Here is a 22,430-nt window from a genome sequence, read left to right on the forward strand (position 1 = left end):
CGTCACGGCAACGGAGACGATTGATTGGCCGTGAGCGAAAGGCAGGGCGCGAAGCTCCCGGTCGCGAAGAGAGTAGCGCCACAGGCCAAACGCCCATGCCAAGCCATGGCGGCGAAGCCGGCGCTTGTAAATGAATAAGAAATTAACATGTCTGTTTTTTGCAAAATGATCTAGCCGGCGACGGTGATTTGGTAACAGTCCACGAGAACCTGATTGGCTGAGTGAGTGGTGACGTCACGGCCACGGAGACAACTGATTGGCCGTGGTGACGTCACGGCAACGGAGACGATTGATTGGCCGCGCGCGAAGGAAGCTCCCCCTAAGGGCCGAGCCTCCCGAAGGGCAGGGCGCGAAGCAGCGCCGCAGGCCAAGCGCCCATGGCGAAGCCATGGCGGCAAAGCCGGCGTTTGTTTAAAAAAAAAAAAAAAAAAAAAACGAAACTTAGGCCCGCCCACCAAAGCCGACCGCTTAGCCCCGCCCTCCACCGAAAAAAAAAAAAAAAAAAAAAAAAAAAAAATATAAGGCCCCGACAGTCGGCCCGCCCTCCGCTGGTTGCCAAGGCCCTCAGGGACCAGACCTCAGGACGTTCTTCACCTAAAGGCGGAAAGGACTTCCTCACTGACTGCCGAGACACGTTCTGGCACGTTTCACGGTGTAGTAAGCGCCCCTCCCCAATCTCGAGAGTCAGTTAGACAATGAGTTCCCAAGGTTTTATGCTGTTTAGTGGTCGAGCGGTCTAAGGCGTGTGTGCGTCTTGGGAGTTTACTTCCAAGCGCATCGGGTTCGAGTCCCGTGCGCTACTGTCAAAGAGATTATCTGATTATCTGATTGATGTCGCTGTCCAATAGCGAATTTCTCGAATGGTTACGTTGGCGACATGCGTGAAGGGATTCGAACCGGCCCTTACAACTCCCACTTGATGCAGCGGCCTTGGTGGTGAAACGGGTGGTTAATGGGTGTAGTAAGCGCCCTCCCCAATCTCGAGAGTCAGTTAGACAATGAGTTCCCAAGGATTTATGCTGTTTAGTGGTCGAGCGGTCTAAGGCGTGTGTGCGTCTTGGGAGTTTACTTCCAAGCGCATCGGGTTCGAGTCCCGTGCGCTACTGCCAAAGAGATTATCTGATTGATGTCGCTGTCCAATAGCGAATTTCTCGAATATGTACATATATATACACATATACATACATACATATATATACAAACATATAGTGGGAAAGTAACAGCCAATACTGGATAGAGCGGTCGAACAAGTTGACTTTCCACGTCCCTTCCTTAGAGCTATCTCTTGTAATCATAATATAAAAAAGAGGGGGTCAAAATAATTGGTGATGCACTACCTGTTATTTCCAGATCTACACAATTAGCAACAACTCTTTCACCAAGGGCCGACAACGTTAAGAGAGACGTGGATAGCTTAAGCACCAGTCACACATACACAACTGGAGTGTGTTCGTTTGACCAGAAACGACTTCGTTTGCATTGTTTAATTTTTCGAATCTCCAGCTGTCATATTACCTTTGCGTCATACGTTGAGAAGCTGAATGACGAACTAAAAGAAGTTAAACCTATGCGAATATTAGACACATTGTTGAATTGTCCTTGGGGAAGTCTAGAAAATAGTAGGCGAAGTCGTCCTGCGTCTTTTCAAATTCACAACATTTGACGAGAATCGTGACAGTGTGACTAGGGCTTTACTAGTTCGAACACACTGCCCAGTAGTGACTGTCGCTCTCCCCACTACCTGCTCACGAACTTTCAGCCATGGCTGTACGTGTGTGGAGTTAATTAAGCATTGCAATGTTGTTTAATGGGTGACGATAGGTCGGTATATCCGTTTAATTATTATCAGTTATTAATAGTTAATGTTCACATTGTCACGTTATACAGAGGATGTTTGATAGCATGTGTTATGTGGATGGCTTTTATGATATTAAATCAGTTGTTACTGATTTGGTTAATTAATCCAACCCTTTATTCTTGGAGCATTTGTAAGTTTTATATTTTTATCTTGTATACATAGACATGACATGTATTTTAAATTCTTGAGAAAAATGACTGCCATAGAACTAAATATATCCATAGATAATTGCCCTTTGGACAACGCACGCGCGCGCGCACACACACACACACACACACACACACACACACACACACTGAACTGCCACCATAGTGGCCCGCAGTTCTTGGTTCGAATCCTGCCCAGGGCCGAAATTATTTCGGTACCGCTGCGCTTCGGGTCGTTACTCTGACTCTCGTGGGCGGGGAGTTGGGTGTGTGTGTGTGCAAGGTCATAGCATTACCCATAGATCAGACCTACGAGCTCTGAGCTCTCTTCCAGGAGGGAAATAGCTGTCGATCACGAGTCCAACACGTGATCCAAAGACCAAGTGAATACACACACACACACACACAAGAGCAAACTGGATATGGAGAGATACAAAGACTAGACACCACGAGCTTAGCTCCCCTTTCCCGTAAGATACAACTAGGTAAATACAATTAGGTAAATAGGTAAATACACACACGCAGACACACACACACACACGCACACACACACACACACACACAGGTCGATAGCGCAGTGGTAAAGTTGGCGACCGCTTCTCCAGGAGTCTGAGTTCAATTCCCGCCTGGGAATGAAATAATTTCAGCATCTGTGAGACAGCACTTCAGCTCTCGTGGGCAGAGGTGTGTGTGTGTGTGTGTGTGTGTGTGTGTGTGTGTGTGTGTGTGTGTGTGTAAGGTACATTACCCAGAGATCGGGCATATGTGAGCTCTGAGCTCTCATCCGGGAGGGTGATATCTGTTGATCAATAGTTCAACACGTGATCCAAGACCATAGTGAATCACACAATCATACAGTCACGGTCCGGGTTGGAGAGCCTCGTCTCTACGTCAGCAGCTACAGGAGAGAAAACAAAAGTTTCTCCCTTTCTATCCAGCAGGTTGAACTCGAAATAAATCAACAATTATATATATTACATTTTTCACGGCTGCCTCTTCACAGAATTGAAATTGAACTATGAAAAAGGACCTCTGTAATTTTGAGCGATCGAGTACACAGATCGCGAGAACGTCAGTGGCTCTGTCCAGTTTGATAAGAGTTGTATTATTACACAATGTAACACATGTTTTGTTCATTTGTATTTTTTCTTGTTTATATATGTATTTCGTGTCACTGAATCCAAATATCACATTAGTTTTGACGTAACATCGATATTTCTTTATTTATTCTTGATTTTTTATTTATTGTTATATACGCAACCTTTCTCTAGTAGTTAATTGATTCAATCTACTTTAGCATTCTAAGGATAATTATACAACATCTAGTATTTTTTCATAATATGAAGTGTATTTAAGAGCTACAATATTAGTAAGAACAAAATAAACAACACAACTTTGCACTGCAAGTGTTTTGATGACTCTTCTCATGATTAGAAGTGCTTTGACGATCGAGATTTTCTAGAATGCATGCTTTCGTCTTTTCTGACTAGTGACCATATGTAATCTCCCATCATAGCAGTATTCCATCGTCCTTGATATCTTCTTTCCATAGTTGCGATATCCTGATGAAATCTCTCTCCATGCTCCTCACTGACAGCCCCCAAGTTTTCGGGGGAAGAAATCTAGGTGAGAATGCAAGAAATGTATCTTCAAGGACATACGACAACCCAGTTTCTTGAAGTTTTCAATAAGCTTTGCTATCAGTTTTTTATAATTAGGACCCTTGTGATTTCCTAAGAATCCCAAACTACATCACGAAATGCACACCAAGCTTTTTTTTTCAACTGTTGTCACCGCTCTTTCCAGTTTCTCCGACTTCAGCATTGCATTTACTTGGAATCCAACAAATATGTCACCCTTAATCTTAGCTTCAGATAGCTTTGGAAACATGAGACGAATTTCTTGAAAAGTTTCTCCCCCAAAATCTAAAGCCTTCATAAACTGTTTAATTAACCCTAGCTTGATGTGAAGGGGGGGTAAAAAAGATTTTTTCGAATCTACTAGAGGCTGTCTGAGAACATTTAACATTCCTGGCTGCAGTTCAACTCTTGGGGGCCAATGAACTTTATCATAATGATCATCATCAGCCCTGCTGTCCCATAAACAAAGAAAACAGGAATACTTTGTGTATCCCCCTTGTAAGCCAAGCAAAAAGGCTAGCATCTTGAAATCACCACAAACATCCCATTTGAATTCAGCATAATTGATTTTTTCAAGAAGCTGTTTGACATTATGATAGTTTTCTTTCTTCTGTACTGAGTGTGCAAGAGGCAAAGATGGGTTTTTATTTCCATTGTGGAGCAATACTGCTTTGAGACTTCGTGTTGAGCTATCTATGAACAGTCGCCATTCTGCAGGATCATGTTCGAGTCCAAGGGCTGTAAACAAACCAGTAACATCCTTACAATAACACATATCATCACTAAAAAAAATTAAATTCTTCATGTCGTTTCCGGTACACAGATGCCCTGCAGTCTTCTCCTAGTAGATTCCATTCTTTCATCCTTGATGTAAGAAGCTCAGCTCCTGACTTAGTAAGACCTAAGTCTCTGATTAAGTCATCTAGCTCACTCTGACTTGGAAAGTGAGGCTCCGAAGTCGTTCTTGGTGCGAAATCTTCGTCTCCCATTTCATGGCTGCTGCTACCTGCTGACCCTTCAGATGAAATTTCCATTGCATCTTCCATCTGGAAAGAAAGAAATAACTAAATATAGCAACTTCAACAAAGACGAATAGCATTAGTATTCCATATATCTTTAGGAAAGTGAATGTATATTAAGTACTTAATATTGAAGTTAATTAAAAGTAAAGAGAGTATGATAAAAATAAACTTGCATTTTCTGGTGGTTGTGGTACTGGTAAGCTATCATCATGTGGGACAGGTGCTCTAGATGATGGTATGTCTGGATACTGCAGAGCTTGTCTTCCTTTCACTTTCCTGTACTTCGTCACATCAATCATACAAAAGTAGCAGTCGTCGTGATGGTTCTTCGGCTCTCTCCATATTCTAGGAATGGCAAAAGGCATTGCCCTTCCTGTACCTCTCAGCCATCATTCTAGAGTAGATCGGCAGCTTCCACATATCACATGAGGTGCCCATGGCTTGTCCTGGTCACCCATGGGCATTCCGAAATAGAGTCTGTACGCTATCCACACTTTAGCACCTCTCACGATCTTATGTAGTACATATTTTTCCCAATATAATAACCACACACATAACAAAATGTATCAGGAGAATTTTCACATCCTCTAGTAGCCATCTTAACAGGTAAATAGTTCAGTCATTGATCTGAAAGAAAAAATTAGATAAACATTTAGTAGCAGACCACATAACAAGTCCAAAATATACATGGTTCTGTATCATAACGGTCGATGATACAGAAAATATAATTGCATATTTGAAATCAGCAGGAAAAATTGATTAATAAACTCTAAAAAACATACAATAAACAAAAATTTTGAAAAAAAAAAATGTTACGTTGTGTTATTATTATCGTTGTTGTTATTATTATTTGTATCATTATTACAATTATTATTACTATTAATAAATATATTTTTTCGGAGGGAATATTTTCTTTGGTAATTTAAGGTCCCATTGAGGGTTCCTTGGGTGTGGTCATAAATCAGTTTAGGTGAGGTTAAGTTAGATAAATCTGGGTCAGGTTAGGTAGGGTTAGATTTAGATAAAGTTAGAATTGGTTAGGTTAGGCTAGCTTAAATTAGGTTAGGTTGAATTAGGTTAGATTTAGCTAAATTAGGTTAGGTTAGGCTCAGTTTTGTTTTCAGTTGTTAAATTTGGTTATTTCAGCGGTTCCGAAGTGCAAAGAAAAAAAATCTTCATTTTAAATACACAACAAAGTCAATAAAACACAACGAAAATGTTCCTTCTTTTAGAATACCACCTCCCAGTTGAAAACGTCACCTGGCGTTAGCTAAGTTACAACTTATTATTCTATTTGGATTCTTCGCCAGGCATCTTCATTCAGCTGAGGGAGACCTACCTTAGCCTAAAGGCTATACAATGCGTCACTATAAATCGTGGCGAAACGTCAAATATGTTTAATTACGTCCCGTCACGTCGTGCACTTCAAATAACTAATTACTGGGAGGGTTGGTGGTGTTTTCATCGACAACAAAAATATTTGCCCATCATATTTTTCTGTCGTGTGTTATCTTGCATAGGCGAAGTAACTTTATTCTTTTGTATAATATTTTTTGCTTCAGGTAGAATAAACTAAAAAAAAGAAAAAAAAATCCGACAGTGTTGCGAAATATTCGTTCTAGTATCGAATGTTGTGTTCGTTTTCTTGCAGATGTCCGGTAAGTACATAACAAATGCAGGATTTGGTATGACAAGCATTTTGATGGTCGCGAATTGTTAATGCGGCTTCTTCATATACATCATATTTAAACCTGTATAAGAGGTGCCAAGATGAGAGGGAGGGTGGAGGGGAGTGGAATATATAGGAAATGAAATGGGTGGGAGTGGTTTCTATGCCTTTTTCTTTTTAGCTAACCCCCGTGTAGGGTGAAAAAGCCTTTGGTATATGTATGTATGTATATAAGATTTTTTATTTGTATAAAAAATTGTCATAGGCACTCCTTATAGTCGAACTTCCTCCATTCAAGATTTGTCTTTACTAGTTGAGTCAATTGTAGGCCTTACCACTACTCGCTGATTGGCTGAAAGAATGTGGCTTGATTTTGGCGCGTGTGCACACCAATTACAATAGAATACTCACTGTTTCCATTCCAACCAATCACATAAATACCTTCATATCACCCCCAGAACGTCCACCTGAAGAATCACACCCCAGGATAGCCTACCTGAAGAATTGTCACCACAACCAACAATACCTGAGGAATCGACACCCCAGTTGGGTTAAGGTAGGTTAGGTTAAACGTGGTTAAGTTGGGTCAAGTTAGGTTTGCTTAGGTTATGTTATGTTAAGCGTGGTGAAGTTGGGTCAAGTTAGGTTTGGTAAGCTTAGGTAAAGTTGGGTTAAGTTTGCGTTAGGTTAGGTTAAGTTAGGATAAGTTTGGATAGGTTAGGTTAGGATAAATTAGGTTAGGAATCGTCACCCCTGGATAGCCAACCTGAATGATTGTCACCCACAGAATAGCCCACCTAAAGAATTATTACCCTTGTCAATGTTTGGGGTGACAGTTCTTCTGGTGATCCCATTTTTTTTTTAAGCTAACTATTGTAGCATTCACCACGTAAACAAAAATTTAAGCCACGACACTGTTCACCCGGGAGGGCCAACAATGGCCAAAAATATATCTTCCTTCCAGGTTGTATATTTCAGTCTGAAGTCAATAAATACAACATATGTCGACATATATTTGGTTCCATAACGAGGGCGGGTACAGGAAAAACGAAATTAATAGATTATCGGAGTAAAAAAGAACATAACCGTGCAAATAAACAAGCACATGAAATAATTCGTTGGCCGGAGTCACAACATGTGTAATCATATATGGTTGATTACCTCTGAAACCCAGGGTGGAGAGCGAATTATTTTTGTACGGTATCACCCTTGAAACCCAGGACAGAGTTAATTATATCCACACCGTTGTTTACAACGTTCTCGAATGCATTGACCGGGTCTGTTTTGTAACGGTCGCTTGATGACTGAATACCAGCTCTTGTCAATTTTTATTACTGAATCATTGAATGAAACGATAATGTCTTCGAAAGTCAATGTTTGTAATTACGAAATTACAGGGTAATTTTCATGGTTATGGCATGTCAATTCTGGAAAGGTTATTTGCCCGCTGTATATTTATGACGATCAATCATCGAATGTCCATGGAATTCTTCTTGAAAATGCTTCAGTCTTGAATCGTTGCCTTACTGCAGAACAGTCGCTGTCGTGCTGGCGTTTGATTCAGAGTGCTATAGAGATAAATACACCCGAACATAATCCAAAACCAAGAAAGATTACTACAGTTCGTTTAGAAAAAAAGAAGATAAACTAAATGAAATTTATTTGCGTTAATATACTTTGCCAATAAACAGACATGCTACCTAATTTGAAATATTAAAGATGATGGTTTAAGACAGCATATCGCAAATCCGTAGTAATTACCCCAAAGTGAGCCAAACACAGCTTCTGGAACAACTATGGTTCTTAACCCATTCAACTCATGTCAGCCGCTTGTGGTGTAGATACGAAAAAGCGGATATGGTAGGCCTCGCGCCGGCCCGTACATCCGAATATCATCTGATGCGGCTTGACCACGCGAGGACTGACGTCATATTTTTCTGGTGCTTGATCAAACATTTTGGTGTTTTATGATTTTTTGTTTTATTTGACCAAATGACAAGAATCTTGTCATCGGAGTTTAAAGGGTTAAAACCATACATGTTTTACAGTAGCGTTACTTATAGCAAAAATTTGTGACAAAATATTGTATCGCTGCATCACTTATACACACATTGAAGGCGTAAGTGACCAAATATTTTCCCGAGAAAGTGAGGCTATGGAGAGGAACACAGCATAGTTGAAACAACAGTCATTTCTCTTAGTCGAAGATGCTATTTCTGACAAGCCCCCCAGAGATGACGTATTTTTGAGTTTGGAAAACAATTCCACGAGCAGTGGCAGTTTTGATGCTGTGTCTAGCTTACAACGGGGACAGTGAAATATCAGACTCTTATGACTGTTAGTTGCCCCACAGTGTTTCTTCAATTTCTCACGTCCTAAATACACGCGACCTTTGGGTTTCTGTAGTACATCACTTGAAGTCCAAGAATAAAAAGAAACCTGCCCGTTCCGATCTCAGATGTGAAATCAATGGCTCTGACAAAGACTAAGCCCGTACGTATCCGAAATTTGGTGCTGAAAAATCATACTTCACACTAGTGAGTCTAACTTGGTAGCACTGTGACTGTAGCCTGTTATTGCTATGTAACACACATTAGAATATGTACATGCAAGTTGATGTTTTATATAAGAGAAAAAAATGTGCGTTGAGGTAATGTGAACCTTTCAGAATTTGAATTTGGGTAAAATCGAAAAAAAAGAGAACCATTGGATTGGAAAAAAAAATCATAAGTTTCGAAATGTCAGACATCGATCACATATTTCATTTGTGTTCCTTGAGTTTGTGGCTCATCTCCTTGTGGCTCTTTGCAGTTCAGATTAGCAATAATATCCAAGAATATCTTCAACACCGTACGACGGTCAGCGTTACAACGCAGCGGATTTCAGACGTCTTCCTCCCCGCTATAACGGTCTGCCCGACAACTCCATTTCATCCTCTGCGACTTCGAAACCTCGGACTCAACGACTCAGTCGAGGACATATGGCAACTGGAAGATCGCGTGGACCATCTTCAAGGACTAGATCTCAATACACCAGTTCGGGAATTGTTGTACAAGGCTGGATGGCGGCTTGGGGAGTTGGTGGAGGAAGTAAGCTATGGTGAAGTTCATGAGGTATACAACTTGACCACGACATCGTCGTACCTTTGGCGTCGATCTTTTACCTATTTGGGTTCTTGCTTCACCTTAGGACCACTTCCTGTTCTAATGCCTGCGTCTGGCCGGAATCTATCCATCATGTTACGCACGAACATGGGAATACAAATGTGTGACTTGGGGCTAAAATTGAATACAACTATGCAAGTAATCACCAAAGAAATATGTCACTTAATTGAGGAGATCTGTAACCTGTCATGTGCCTGGTATTCCTACATTTTGAGCTGGCACAAAAAAGAAGCATATATTTTTTTTGAATCAACATCAAACTCATACAATCTTTTCAGCTTCATCCCTCGTGCCTTGATTTCGAATATTGACGCCTTTGGTAGGATTTTTCTTCTTCAGGAGTACGACGTCATCCGGCCATCTCTGGCTCCTGTTTCTGAAGATCCCCAATTACACTTTGATAAATGTCTAGTTCGTGTGCTTGAAGCTCAGAGGAATTGTACGTATATTTCCCACGCCACTGTTGACAGGGCGGTGAATGAGATTTGCGTCGATCACGCGTCTTTAGGCTTGACAATTACCTTTGGCAAAAATTTCCCATCTCAAGTGGCAGTTTGTGCTCAGACGATAGCAATTGCTCCAGTATCAAGGTGGTACATTGTTAAAGAAGCTCTTTCTCCGGAGGGTTGGAACAAGAGGAGAGTTGTCGTTAAGTTTGACTCAGTAATGAAGAAGTTCTTGGAAGTTGCTATTTACCCTTTGAGTAATTTACTCATTGACATAGGAGGGAGTCTAGGCCTCTTCCTTGGATTGTCATTACTAACTCTGTGGGAAAAAGGCGCCAAGATGGTCTGGTCTTGTTTACAGCCAGGAGAACACAGACCCTTATTGCGAACTTTGATCCATGCAGGATTAGTGCTACTAATCTCTATTGCTGCCGGTCTCCACTTTTTACTTTTGATATTGAAATACTGGTATGCTGGCCAGACCACGTCAGTTGCCATGGACAAGGAAATTTCGACTCTTCCTACAATAACATTGCCTGGTGACAGTTTCCTTAATAAGACAACAGTGCAGCAAATGGTTGCCTACCGCGTAGCCAGCCGATCTCTGCACTGTCTCGTCAAAGCGAAAATTTCAACCCTACATAAATGTCAGGTAGACTGTCTTCTCACAACAAAGTCTGAGGAAATAGTCGAGATCCTCCCATTTGCTTCCATTGATGACTTATCACCTTGTGGTGACCGAAGACGCTCATTCCCTCGCACCAAGTTTGACATTCCTGATTATATTATGAATGTAGCGAAGGACTTCGAAGCTCTTCAGGAGTGTGCAGAGAAGTGCCGAAATCTAAGAACGAACAACTCATCAACCATCTTACACCTCGAAATAAAGACTAGTCTGCGCTTTCGACCGGCCAAATTTAGTTGCGAGTTTGGAGGAATGGTTGGTCTGTACTTTGGGTGGTCTTTTTTAGGGGCCACCGATATTTTGCGTAGGGGAAACAGGATATCTCATAAAGGTTATATAATTATTCGTCTTATCCTGATGGCCCTCACGGTACTGATGGGGATATGGTTGTGCGGATGGCAGCTATTAACGTATTTGTGGAACCATCCGGTCACTTTCAGTACGTCGATTTTGCCTGTGGAGATCAAGGACATTCCGGCTGTGACTGTATGTCGGTGGCCACCTTTCAACCTAGACAAGTTAAGATCAACCGTCACGGGCGCGTTATCTTATTCTTTTGAGTCCCAATCGACGGTCACTAATATTCAACAGTTGACTGGCATGATAGCGACCTCACAGGTCCCGTTAGACGTTCTCTGGTCCGAAACTTCTTGGACGCAAGATGATATAACCAAAACCCCCATTTGGGAGGACTTAATGGGTGAGAAACATGACATGCAGGTGATTGGCGCCCGAGGCCTCTTCAATAATTGTGTTACTCTTAGAGTTGACCCTGTCCTGAAAAAACTGCCGACCTATTATCTAGTCGCCCCTCCATCCGTTTTAGGTAGCCCTCTTCCCGGGGGCCGTTCACCCAGTAATCTTCTCCCTTGGGGTCGTCCTCCCGGTGGCCGTTTTCCAGGCGGACCACCAATTAACCCGTTCATGATAACAGAAGCCCCTAAGTACGAAGTTTCCCTTCATGATCCAGAGGATGAAGCTTTCCCGACAGAGACCTCCTTATGGACGGACACAGTGTGGCTCTTTTTTGTGGCTGTCTCAGGTATGGCCAAATGGTCGGGTCGTGGACAAACAGGGACACAGCATGGACACTGCTTCTCTCGATGCCTCAACACCGCTCTAGCCAGAGGCTTTCGTTGTCGATTGCCTTCAATGATTAATTTGGATCTTGATCAAACCCTTCCAAAATGTAATACCAGTGACTTTGCTACGCTTTTGCTGGATGTCTGGGAGTTTGATCCCGTTCAAGGTGACATTTACAGTGCACTCTTGGCAAGTATATCCTTGAGCAACAAAGGTACTCGATCTAGGTGTGCAAGAACTTGCCAAGGGCATAAGCAAACATTTTACAGATTCTATCGGGGCAGTGAACGAGTTTCTCTCACTTCACTTAGAACTGTTCCTTCAACGAAAATGCGTAGAAAAAGAGAAATGACTGGCGGCATGCACGCGGCCATCACACCAGAGCTTGCGGTCCAGACCCCCAAGAAGGGCAATGCATCATCGTCGTCGGCATACAGTTCCGATACTGAAAATTTGCTCCAGCCAGTTTTCAGCAAAAGAAATAATAATACAGATGAGAATTCAAATAAAATAGTCATGAATCGACGAGTTTATCGGTATGTCCCATCAGCTGACTTGTCAACCTGGATGTAAGTATTCTAGACTAGTTTATCTTTATTAATAAAAAATTGAAAACCCTGGCCTACATATAATCTTTTGATTGAATTTCCAGTTTAAAATTAATTTCACTTTCGTTTTGATATTATTCGAGTGGTTCTTAAGACATTTTTTCATTTTAGTTTCAGGATTGATTTATTTGGCGGGAAGTTCATCCTGGAAGAATATGATGCTTACCCTATGTCGCAGCTGCTCAGTGACCTTGGAGGTGTTGGCGGGATAACAGCGGGGGTTTCCCTGTTGACCGTCCTGCTCTTCGGTCTGCAGGCGCTACGGAAGCTGTCTAGAAAATTTTAATTTGTTATTTGCAATTTTAGTCTTTACTGCAACTCAAATGTAACTTGTACCCACTAGGTGTATAAGTCTAGTATAATACGATCTTACAAATGTTTCCTTTTTATTATTGAGGGGTTCCAAAGATGAGAAAAGAACACATTGAAATATGTTAAAATAACACCGCCAAGAACGTAGATGATTGACGGAATAAATACAGACTTCCTATACCCTAGAGGTGACCGTATGTAGTAGAAATCCTTGAGGATGTTTTAAGATTCATCTAGAGAAACACTCAAGCAACAGTTTGTAATTCAGTTCAAAATGCTCCTTTATCAGTTATCTTCATTTATCTATCTATTCACTGACCTATTTATTTATTTGTTTATATATTCATACATTTACCTATTTACTTACTTATCTATTCATTCATTTTTATCTATTTATTTACTTATTTATCTATTATTTATGTATTCATTTATCTATCTATTTATATATTCACTCATTTACTTATTTATCTATTTATTTATTATATATTTTATTAACTTATCTACTTTTATATATGGGAAAAGGTAGTGAAGGGAAGGATGATTGATAAGGAATTAATGGAATATGTAGTGGTACCCAAAAGAAGGATTGGAGGAGTTCTGGGCATTCATATTTTCAGAGAGAGAATGGAAGAGTGTCAGATAATTTTTCTGGTAGGAGAAAAATTGAAAGAGGAAAAGTGGAGAAAGAGAAAGTTGGGAGGTAGTGAGGTGCCAAGGAATAACAAATTGAATGAAAGGAAAAAGAGAAAGAATAGAAAAAGTTGAGAGAAGTGTGGGAGATAGTGAGAGATGAAAAGGAAGTGGGAGTAGAAGAAAAATGCTTCAGGGAGGAAATAACAATGTGCGCAAAGATGGTATGCGGAACAAGGAGGATGAGAGGAAACAGAAGGAAATGTAGCGGATACTTGGAGGTTGAGATGAAGGAGGTTGTAGAAGTTAAGAAGAAGCGAGCGTATGACGATTGTTTGCAAGGCAGATATAGGGAAGCATATGAAAGGTACAAGAAAAAAGGGGAGAAGCAGAACATAATGTGAGGAGGGCAAAGAGGAAGAAGAGAATAAAACGGTATAGGAATTTGATAGAAATTATTTTACATAAAAGCGAGGTGTTTTGGAAGGACATTTAAGAAATTGAGGGGGGGGGAGTCAGGTAGAGAGGAAAAAGCAAAGGATGCAGTGGACAGATGATAATGGAAGTGAAGGCGGTAAGGAGAAAATGGGGAGAGTATTTTACAGAGTTCTTGAATGTGGAGGAGTTATGGAAGTGACTGATTGTGGCAGTAACTAGGAAAGTGAATGTGATGTGAAAGGAAAATGACAGGGCTATAGGAAAAGAGGATGTATAAAGAGCGTTGAAAGTGATGAAAGCTGGTAAACGCCTAGGCTAGATGGGTGACATGCAGTTATAGTGGTTTGGCTAGTGAGGTCGTCTAATGTATAAGGAAGTGGGATGTGCCGGAGGAATGGAGGAGTGCTTATGTAGTTCTATTTTATAAAAAGGGAAGGGAACAAATGTAAATACATTAGTTTTAGAGGGATCAGTCTGTTGAGTGTAACTGGAAAGTCATGTGGGAGGGTGTTAGATGAGAGGATTAAGAGAGGAACAGAGGGAGTAATTAGGGAGGAAGAACGTGGGTTAAAAAAAGGTAGATGACGTGGGAATCAAACTGTTGTGGTAAGGCAGATATGCGAGAAGTTACTGACAAAGTGTAAGGACTTTTTGGGGGGCTGTTATGATCCTAGAGAAGACTTATGATAAAGTCGACAAGAAAGCATTGCAAGAAGTGTCACAGGTGCTGCAGACATATGGAATAGGAGGAAAGCTATCAAGGGTAGTCAAAGGCTTTCATACGAGTAGCAGAACTTGTTAGGGTTGGGAATGGTGAGAGTAAGTGGTTTGAAGTGAAAGTAGTGTTGCGCCAGGGTTGTGTTATGTCACTAAGTCTGTTTAATGTGTGCATGAGTAGGGTAATACGGAAGGTAAATGCAAGGGTGATGAGTTATGGATTGGAGATGGTTGATGAGAATAGATGGAAGTGGGAGGTGAGCTAGTTGTAGTATGGTGATGACACTGCGCGTGTGGCTGGGTCATGTGAGTCTAAGGCAGAGACAGAGTTTAGGAAAGTATGTCATATGGGGAAGTTGGGAGTAAATGTATGTACAAAAATATGATAACATGTAGAAGTGGTGAAGGTAGCAGTGAGTTCGAAGTCTTAGAAGACAGAGGCCAGAGGAGGTGGACAGTTTTAAGTGTTTAGGACCACGTGTAGCAGGGAATGGAATGGAGGATGTGGAGGTAAATTGTAGAATGAGGGAAGCAAGTATGTGTGTTTGGGGGATGAAAAGTGTCATGGGTTTGGACACAAAAAGAAGAATATATAAATGAGCCATGCGATTGTACCTACGACATTCTATGGAAAGAGACTTGGAATATAAGAGGCAGAAAATAAGAGTTTAAATGTGTAATAAATGAAGTGTTTTAGAAGTATGGTGGGGTTACGAATATGGATAGTGTGCGAAATGAGGAGATGAGGAGGAGAGCGGGGGTGAAAGGGAACTAGCAGATACGGTTGATGAAAGAATAATGGGATGATTTGAGCACATGGGAAGAATGAGTGAAGAAAGAATGGCAAAAAGAGTGGAAAACATAGGTGAATGGGGTGAACTTAAGGGGAAGACCGAGAAAGAGAGAGCTGGACGGGGTGAAGGAAGCTTTGGGCGTGGGAAGGAGAGGGCACGAGGTAGGTGTGAGTGGGAAAATGGTTGTGATTGGATGATGAATTGAAATATCCCAAAGGGATTTCTCCTCGTCTTCTTCATTTTCGCGCCCTGTAAACGAAGCGGTTGCGGTAAACCAGATTGGGCTGCCGGTCCCCTGCTGTGGGTGTTCTGCGCCCTGTTGCATTACTTCTGACCCGGGCAGTGGGCAGGAGACAAGGATGACCTTTCATCCATAAGGAACCAAGATAAAAGGGAAACAAACAAATGTTGGATGGGTGAGGTGTGGGTGCATACCTTGGCCGGCTAACACCTTTGTAAGTTGGAAGAAGTCTGAAGGTATATAGATAGACAGATAGATGGATAGACAGATAGATATACAGATAGATAGGTCGATGGATGGATAAATGGATAGGTTGATAGATAGAAAGATTAAACTACTCATCGAAAAGGGGTGGGGTGCCGCCATGTAAATAAATGTATTTAACTTCTTCCTTGTCAAAGGGCTGCATTATAGATGTAACAACAAAGGCCTGGGGGCAACAGCCAGTCTAGAACATAAGTAAATAATTGAGTGAATAGATGAATAAACAAATGAACAGATAGATACACAGATAATTGAATAAATGAATATATGAATAGGTAAGTGAACAAATAAGTAAATAGGTAAATAAATACACAAGTAGATAAATGAATAGATAAATAAAGTAATCAAGAAATAAGTAAAAACTAAATAAACACATAAGTGAATGAATAAACAAACAAATAAATAAATAAATAATCAGATAAGTAAATAAATGAATAAATAGATAAATAAATAATAATAGATAAATGAATATATAAACAATGAATACATGAATAAATGAATGAATAGAATAGTATAAAGAAGCGAATATACGAATAGATAAATAGATAAATAAATTAATTAGTCAATAATCAAAGTCTAGTACAGAATAGGTTAACCAAAACACGAGGTGAAGTCCCCTTGCATGTTCCTACCGAAGGGCTTCTACAAAAAGGTGAGGAGCCTACGCCAGGAGACGCTGAGTAGCTGCGCCCGAAGCCTTCACCTTTGCCCTACGCGCTTTGGGGGACTGTTGGGATAGGTAGCGGTCACTGTTGGGAATTGGAGAGGAGCGTGGGTTCGAACCCACAACTAAGCGAATGCGAGGACAGCAGCACGATTCCGAACACTCCACCAGGGTGGGTAATAATATTGCCTCAATGTCAAAGACGTCGCCCTATAATATAAGGGGACCAGTCGAAGTAGTTTAACCCTTTTGTTACAGTGACGTCCCCTGAGGGAAATGAAATGGTCAGATGATCCGATGGTAGGTAGAACAAGGCATTTTTAAAGGGCGCCTCAAAACAGAAATGTGAATTTAAATCTCGGAAATATTAATGGAATATTCGTATATTTGGGATTAGAAAATTCATGTACGGAAAAGAGGGGGAAATCTCCCCATATAAAATATATATATATATATATATATATATACACATATATAAGTGGCTCAAGGTGTGAGAAAAATGCAAAACGAGGGAAGGAGGCTTCTAGTCCTCCATTTCCTCGATTTAATCCATTTAGTTACCTTCGGCACTTAGGGGACATAATGGCAGTATTCTTGTTCCCCGTCGCAGGGTAATATTTGGTTGTGAAGTTAACTCATTACATCAAAATTATCTCCTTTATTTACATTTGACTTCTGCTTTTTGTCTCAGCATGTCGTCTCATCGTAATACATTCTTGTATCTCATTTTTTTTTTCACTCTCCCGTTTCTTTTTTAATGTCCAAGTTTATCTAGCTGCCAATAGCCTTTCCTTATTGATAGCCTCTAAACTTTTCCTTTCAGTTATAAAGTCATTCAATATCATCTCCATCACAAACATCGTCATCATTACCTTTACCATCACATTATCATCGTCGTTGCCATCACCCTTATGGCAAGGGTGATGGCAACTACGATCATCGTCATCGCTATCGTTAACATCACACGATCGCCATCATTGTCAACATTATCATCACATAATCATTATAATTATAACTACTTCTTTGCTTTTCTAGCTCACTTTTATCATTCTGTTCTGATTATTAATTTCAAGTGACCTTCGACCGGTTTTCACACGATCTACAAACGACTTTCAAACAACCATCAGTCGATCTTCAAGCAACCTTCAAACGACCTTGACAACGGGCCTCAGACGACTTTCAGATGACCTTCAGGCGACTGTGACAGGCATATCTGGAGGTCGAAGAATACTTGTTGACGGGAGACGTCCCAGGCGTCGGCGACGAATGTCTTGGCTTTGGTCCTGGTCCTGGTCCTGGTCCTGGCTCTGTGGCGCGGGCATCATTTCAAGATCAGCCAGGACAATTCGGTGGCTCTGTTGGGGAATGGATACATATATATACATACATATATGATACACATATCTACTGTATATACTACACAAATTCATAAATAATAGAAAAGCAGCTTTTCTTGAAGATATATTCTGTAAAATAGACCAAAAACTTCAATATTGATTAATCTCTTCTGTTTCATCAATTTGTTTACATAGGATTACAAAGGCGGAGCATGCCGACAGGAGACCTTTTGGTCCATATCTAGGTCGGATGCGAAATTTTTTTTTAATAAATGAAAACTATAGTAATGTAAATAACAAATAAAATACATAAATTAATGCATAGGTATAGTTAAACAATAAACAAACAGGTAGATAGTAAATGATAATAAATTGACATATACCTAATAATAAATGAGAATCAAACAGAAAAATGATAACAAAACAAAAACAAATAATACAAGAGATTATGATCATTACAGCATCTTCCTTGGGTGTTTATTTTTCTCCTTTGATTTTTTCTTTAAGGAGTTGGGGAAAGGGTATAAAGAAGACTCCCATAGGTGTCGACGTATCTTGAATCAATTTGTGCAATATCGAGACAGGTTTCAGAATGTAGACTGGAGAACGTATGCAGTGGAATCAAAAACCTTATTTTTACGATTCAAGATCTATTGCCCGTTTCATTGACGACATATTCATCGTAGTTAAAGATTCCTCTCAGCCTCTGCAGTTAAAGGACGCATTTGAATCTTCTTTGGTATTCGGAGTCATCCATGAAAACATCTATCTATACACCAAGAGCTTTTTCCCCCTTATAAGGGAGGTAGCCAAGTCAAAGGCACGTACCTACTCCCACCCACTCCACTCCCATCCACCACCCTTTCCTCCCTCTCATCTTAGCTCCTCGTGGATGACGGGTCATCCCTGTATCCCGCCCACTGCTCTGGGTCAGAAGCAATGTAGCAAGACACAGTACATCCACAGCAAGGCCGCTTCACTTAATCGGCGACCACCCTCTCTCCGTTCCCTCATGCAGAACAAGAGAAGACGGGGAGAAATCCCTTCGGGCTGCGTCAAAATATCATTCACACATAAGCACCCTTTCCTCGATATAATAGTATATGGAAGTACAGGAGCATACACCACTTTAACATATAGGACCTAATAAATGCCTGTATGCTATAAAACGCACCTTATAAAACGGGTCATTCGAGCCTTTCCCTATTACGCTTATAAAGCAGCTTCAGACTGGAACATTTTTCTCAATGACACATTTTTCTCAATGACATGCTCTGATGAACAATGGTCACAAGAAGTCCAACTCTGATAATCAATTAAAAAAATCCTGATTAAAATAATGTCCGAATCTCTCCCACACACACAAATAATTCTCACACTACTGTTGTAACCAAAAATCCACGGCCTGCAAAACTGACGAACGGTTAATGAAGGAAATGATAACAAAATTACTAGTATAACAAAGAGAAACATAAAATGCATTACACCAGAAGATGCAATTGAATTTATAATCTATTATAGAAATTGAAAGACCATAAACCTATTTATGTCGAACATCAATGGACCTAGACCAAATCTTGTTAAACAATCCAATGTAATCTATGAATCTAAAGACAATAAAGGAAGCTGTAAACTTCTCAGTAACGTGAATTACATTTGAACTATAACACAACTCCTTTCAAGATTTACAACGCACCCGCAAAATGTTCCATCGAACAACACATGAAAGCAGCTCAAAATAAAGATATCACCCTACAACAAATAATAAAATCCACCTGTATCCTCCGCCATCTCCATATCAAAAGAATCTTATTCATAACAGAAACACTCATAACAAAAGAACAGTATACCATAAAAAAAAAATAAATAAAAAATAAATCCGACAAAACGCTGAGGCACGTCATAAGTGTCTTCCCTTTGTACTCCAGTTTATGTTCTCCAGTCTCCATTCTTGATAATGCGCAAATGGAAGCGTGAAATGCCTACTACTATGGATGTCTTCTCCAACACCAGAAAAAATAAGGTAATATGAAAAAAAAACAGAAGAATTTAATCAATAAGGAAGTTTCAGGTCTATTCAAGAGAATATACATACACATACACACATACATACATACATTACATACGTTCATTACATACATACGTACGTACTTTTTGCACTGAAGATATGATATACGAAAGTGCTCTGCTTCGTTGGTTTCTGTTTTCCAAGTGGTCTACTTTGCATACATACATACATACATACATACATACATACATACATACATATATACATACATACGAAATGTAGAGTACGTTATGACTGCAGTGCGTGTGGGAACTGGGAGTTAATTACCACAAGGAAAAAAGTGGAACCACTATTTTCTCATTAACGCGTTTCTTCTTTTCATACTATGTTTATGTATAAAAACCTTCTTATCGTCATCCAATCTTTCATTCTTTCAGCCCCAGTCTACTTACGTTCTACTTGTCATTCGCACACACACGTACACATACTACCAGCATAGCTCCCTTCCCGTGTGATACAACTAGGTAAATGCACATGTACGCACGCGCACAACCACACACGCACGCACGCACACACACACACACACACACACACACACACACACACACACACACACACACACACACACACACACACACACACACACACACACACACACACACACACACACACACACACACACACACACACACAAGCACAAAAAAGAAAACATTAATAAGAAAAAAACCTTCTCCACTCCGAGAGTCCTGAGAAGGACGACCCAGAAGACGACGTAGAACGCGGCCGAGATCGCCGAGACCAGCATAGGGATATCGTCCCGGATGACGAAGCCCCACCAGACGCAAAGGCCGATGTTGATGAGGGACACCAGGAGACTCAGGATGCTGTAGGTCCACCAGAAGCTTCGCCAAGCGCGACCCTCCCACAGCGAGGCCGTCAGGAAGAGAGATGGGCAGCAGCAGAGGCAGAGATCCAGGTTCTGTCAATGATTCGCTCGTGAAACTTCCGAAGTCAGACAATTTTGTTCATGTAAGGGTTTGAGGATTTCACAATGTCTTTGCAGCGATCTCACCTTTATAGACTGGGTTTAACCTAACGCCAGACGGTTTTGTTTAGCTGAGGAGGTCAGGACACCTGATGACGAAAAGAGGCCACGGCGTGGGGTGGGGGTGGGGGTGGGTATGGGGTGTGTGGGTTTGCGTTCTCTGCTTCTTTCCTCACCAAACCAAATGATATGTCAAATTCATTTTTCAGTGCCCAATTGTTTTGCACTGTGTGTGTGCGTGCGTGTGTGTGTGCGCGCGCGCGCGCGCGTGTGTGTGCGTGCGTGCGCGCCCGCGTGTGTGTGTGTGTGCGCGTGTGTGTGTATGTGCGTGCGCACCCGCGTGTTTGTGTGTATGAGTTTGCGTTCGTGTTTGGGTATATGCATATGTATATGTTTGTTTATGTGTGTGTATGTTTATCTATTTTCTTATATTTTTATTAGCTCAATGTTTAATTATCTATATTTTTGTCTTTGTAATTTTTTATTATCTATCAATTTCTTTACTTGTTTATTTTGTCCACTTTCACCTTGTATCCAGCCTTAATATGAATCTCAAACTCCCCTGTTGGGATACTATTCGGTTGCAAGCACTTGCAATCCATTTCATCTACTTAAGTTGAATTATCAGAAACCCACTAAAATTAGAAAACTAGATAAGTATATGGCTACCCCCGTGTAAGGGGGAAAAAGCCTTTGGTATATGTATGTAGATAAGTGTATAACAGGAGTAGGATTAGTTGTGAAATGCACAAATTAGCTATAATAAAGAAGAGAATAGGAAATATCAAAGAGAAAGATAGGATTTTATTCAGAGTGACTTAATATCTAATGTTGTTTAGAAATAACAGGCTAACTGTTTTTAGCAGTAGCTCCTTCTGTTTTAAACCATACTTTGTGCTTTACTCTAGCTGACGTCATATTATCTTATCGATCTGTATCCTATTCTCTCTTTAGTGAAGGAGTAGAGGAGAATCTCAGAAATCTTCAGCTGGTTTACTTTGTAGGATATAGGTTTAAATGTTTTTATTTCGTAATAGACATTCCTGCACAAAATGATAATTTAATGATAAAAGTTTGATGACTATGTAAGTTAAAGTTTGAATTTTGTGTGAAATTTCATCTTATGAAAAAAATATAGTGCAATGGTATAAAATTCATAATTACATACAACGGTTTTCAAAATGCTTTAGATTAGAAATGCAATCACAATGTAAATGGATGATTTAGAAAAAGTAATAATATATCGTAAAATTAGTTTATGAAAATATATTCTAGATTACTTTAGTGAAGAATATTGAAAACTGTAACTGATTCAGAAAGTACGATATACAGTGCTAAATAAGTTTATGAAAATGCAGTTCGTAATTTGAAAAATCGGATATTATGGGTTCCGCTGTTTGGTGTCAAAGGTCTCAGACGATCTGTTCAGTGAGGATAACTCACAAACCACACTGGTAAGATGAAATATCAAATTATAGTGAAAAATACAAAAATGAAGAGAATCTACAAACAGGAAAAATACTGGAAGAATGCAGAAATATTGTTCCTTTTAAGAGATGGATGATGATTAGGATAGAGGAAATAAAAAGAAAAAAATTCTATAAGAGGTGAATAGTTTGGTTTCATGTCGAAAGGTGACAACAAAAGCAATATTTGGGG

At 40.3% G+C, this 22,430-nt stretch overlaps 1 protein-coding gene across 8 annotated transcripts in view; it reads right to left on the minus strand.

Annotated features, from left to right (window-relative positions):
* Positions 1-17,024: 17,024 nt before the first annotated feature.
* LOC143020338 (uncharacterized) overlaps positions 17,025-22,430 on the minus strand; it is a 98,084-nt gene continuing 92,678 nt past the window's right edge. For all 8 annotated transcript variants that reach the window (XM_076176669.1, XM_076176670.1, XM_076176665.1 and 5 more), the window contains 2 exons: positions 20,454-20,705; positions 17,025-17,736 (listed from right to left, as the gene is read on the minus strand). In XM_076176669.1, coding sequence (XP_076032784.1) covers positions 17,572-17,736; positions 20,454-20,705 — 417 coding nt within the window. In that variant the 3' untranslated portion in view covers positions 17,025-17,571. The remainder of the gene's footprint in view (positions 17,737-20,453; positions 20,706-22,430) is intronic.

This window comes from Oratosquilla oratoria, chromosome 39 (genome assembly GCF_046742065.1).
Source record: "Oratosquilla oratoria isolate Oo_2021 chromosome 39, ASM4674206v1, whole genome shotgun sequence".
In the NCBI taxonomy this organism is placed as follows: Eukaryota; Metazoa; Arthropoda; class Malacostraca; order Stomatopoda; family Squillidae; genus Oratosquilla; species Oratosquilla oratoria.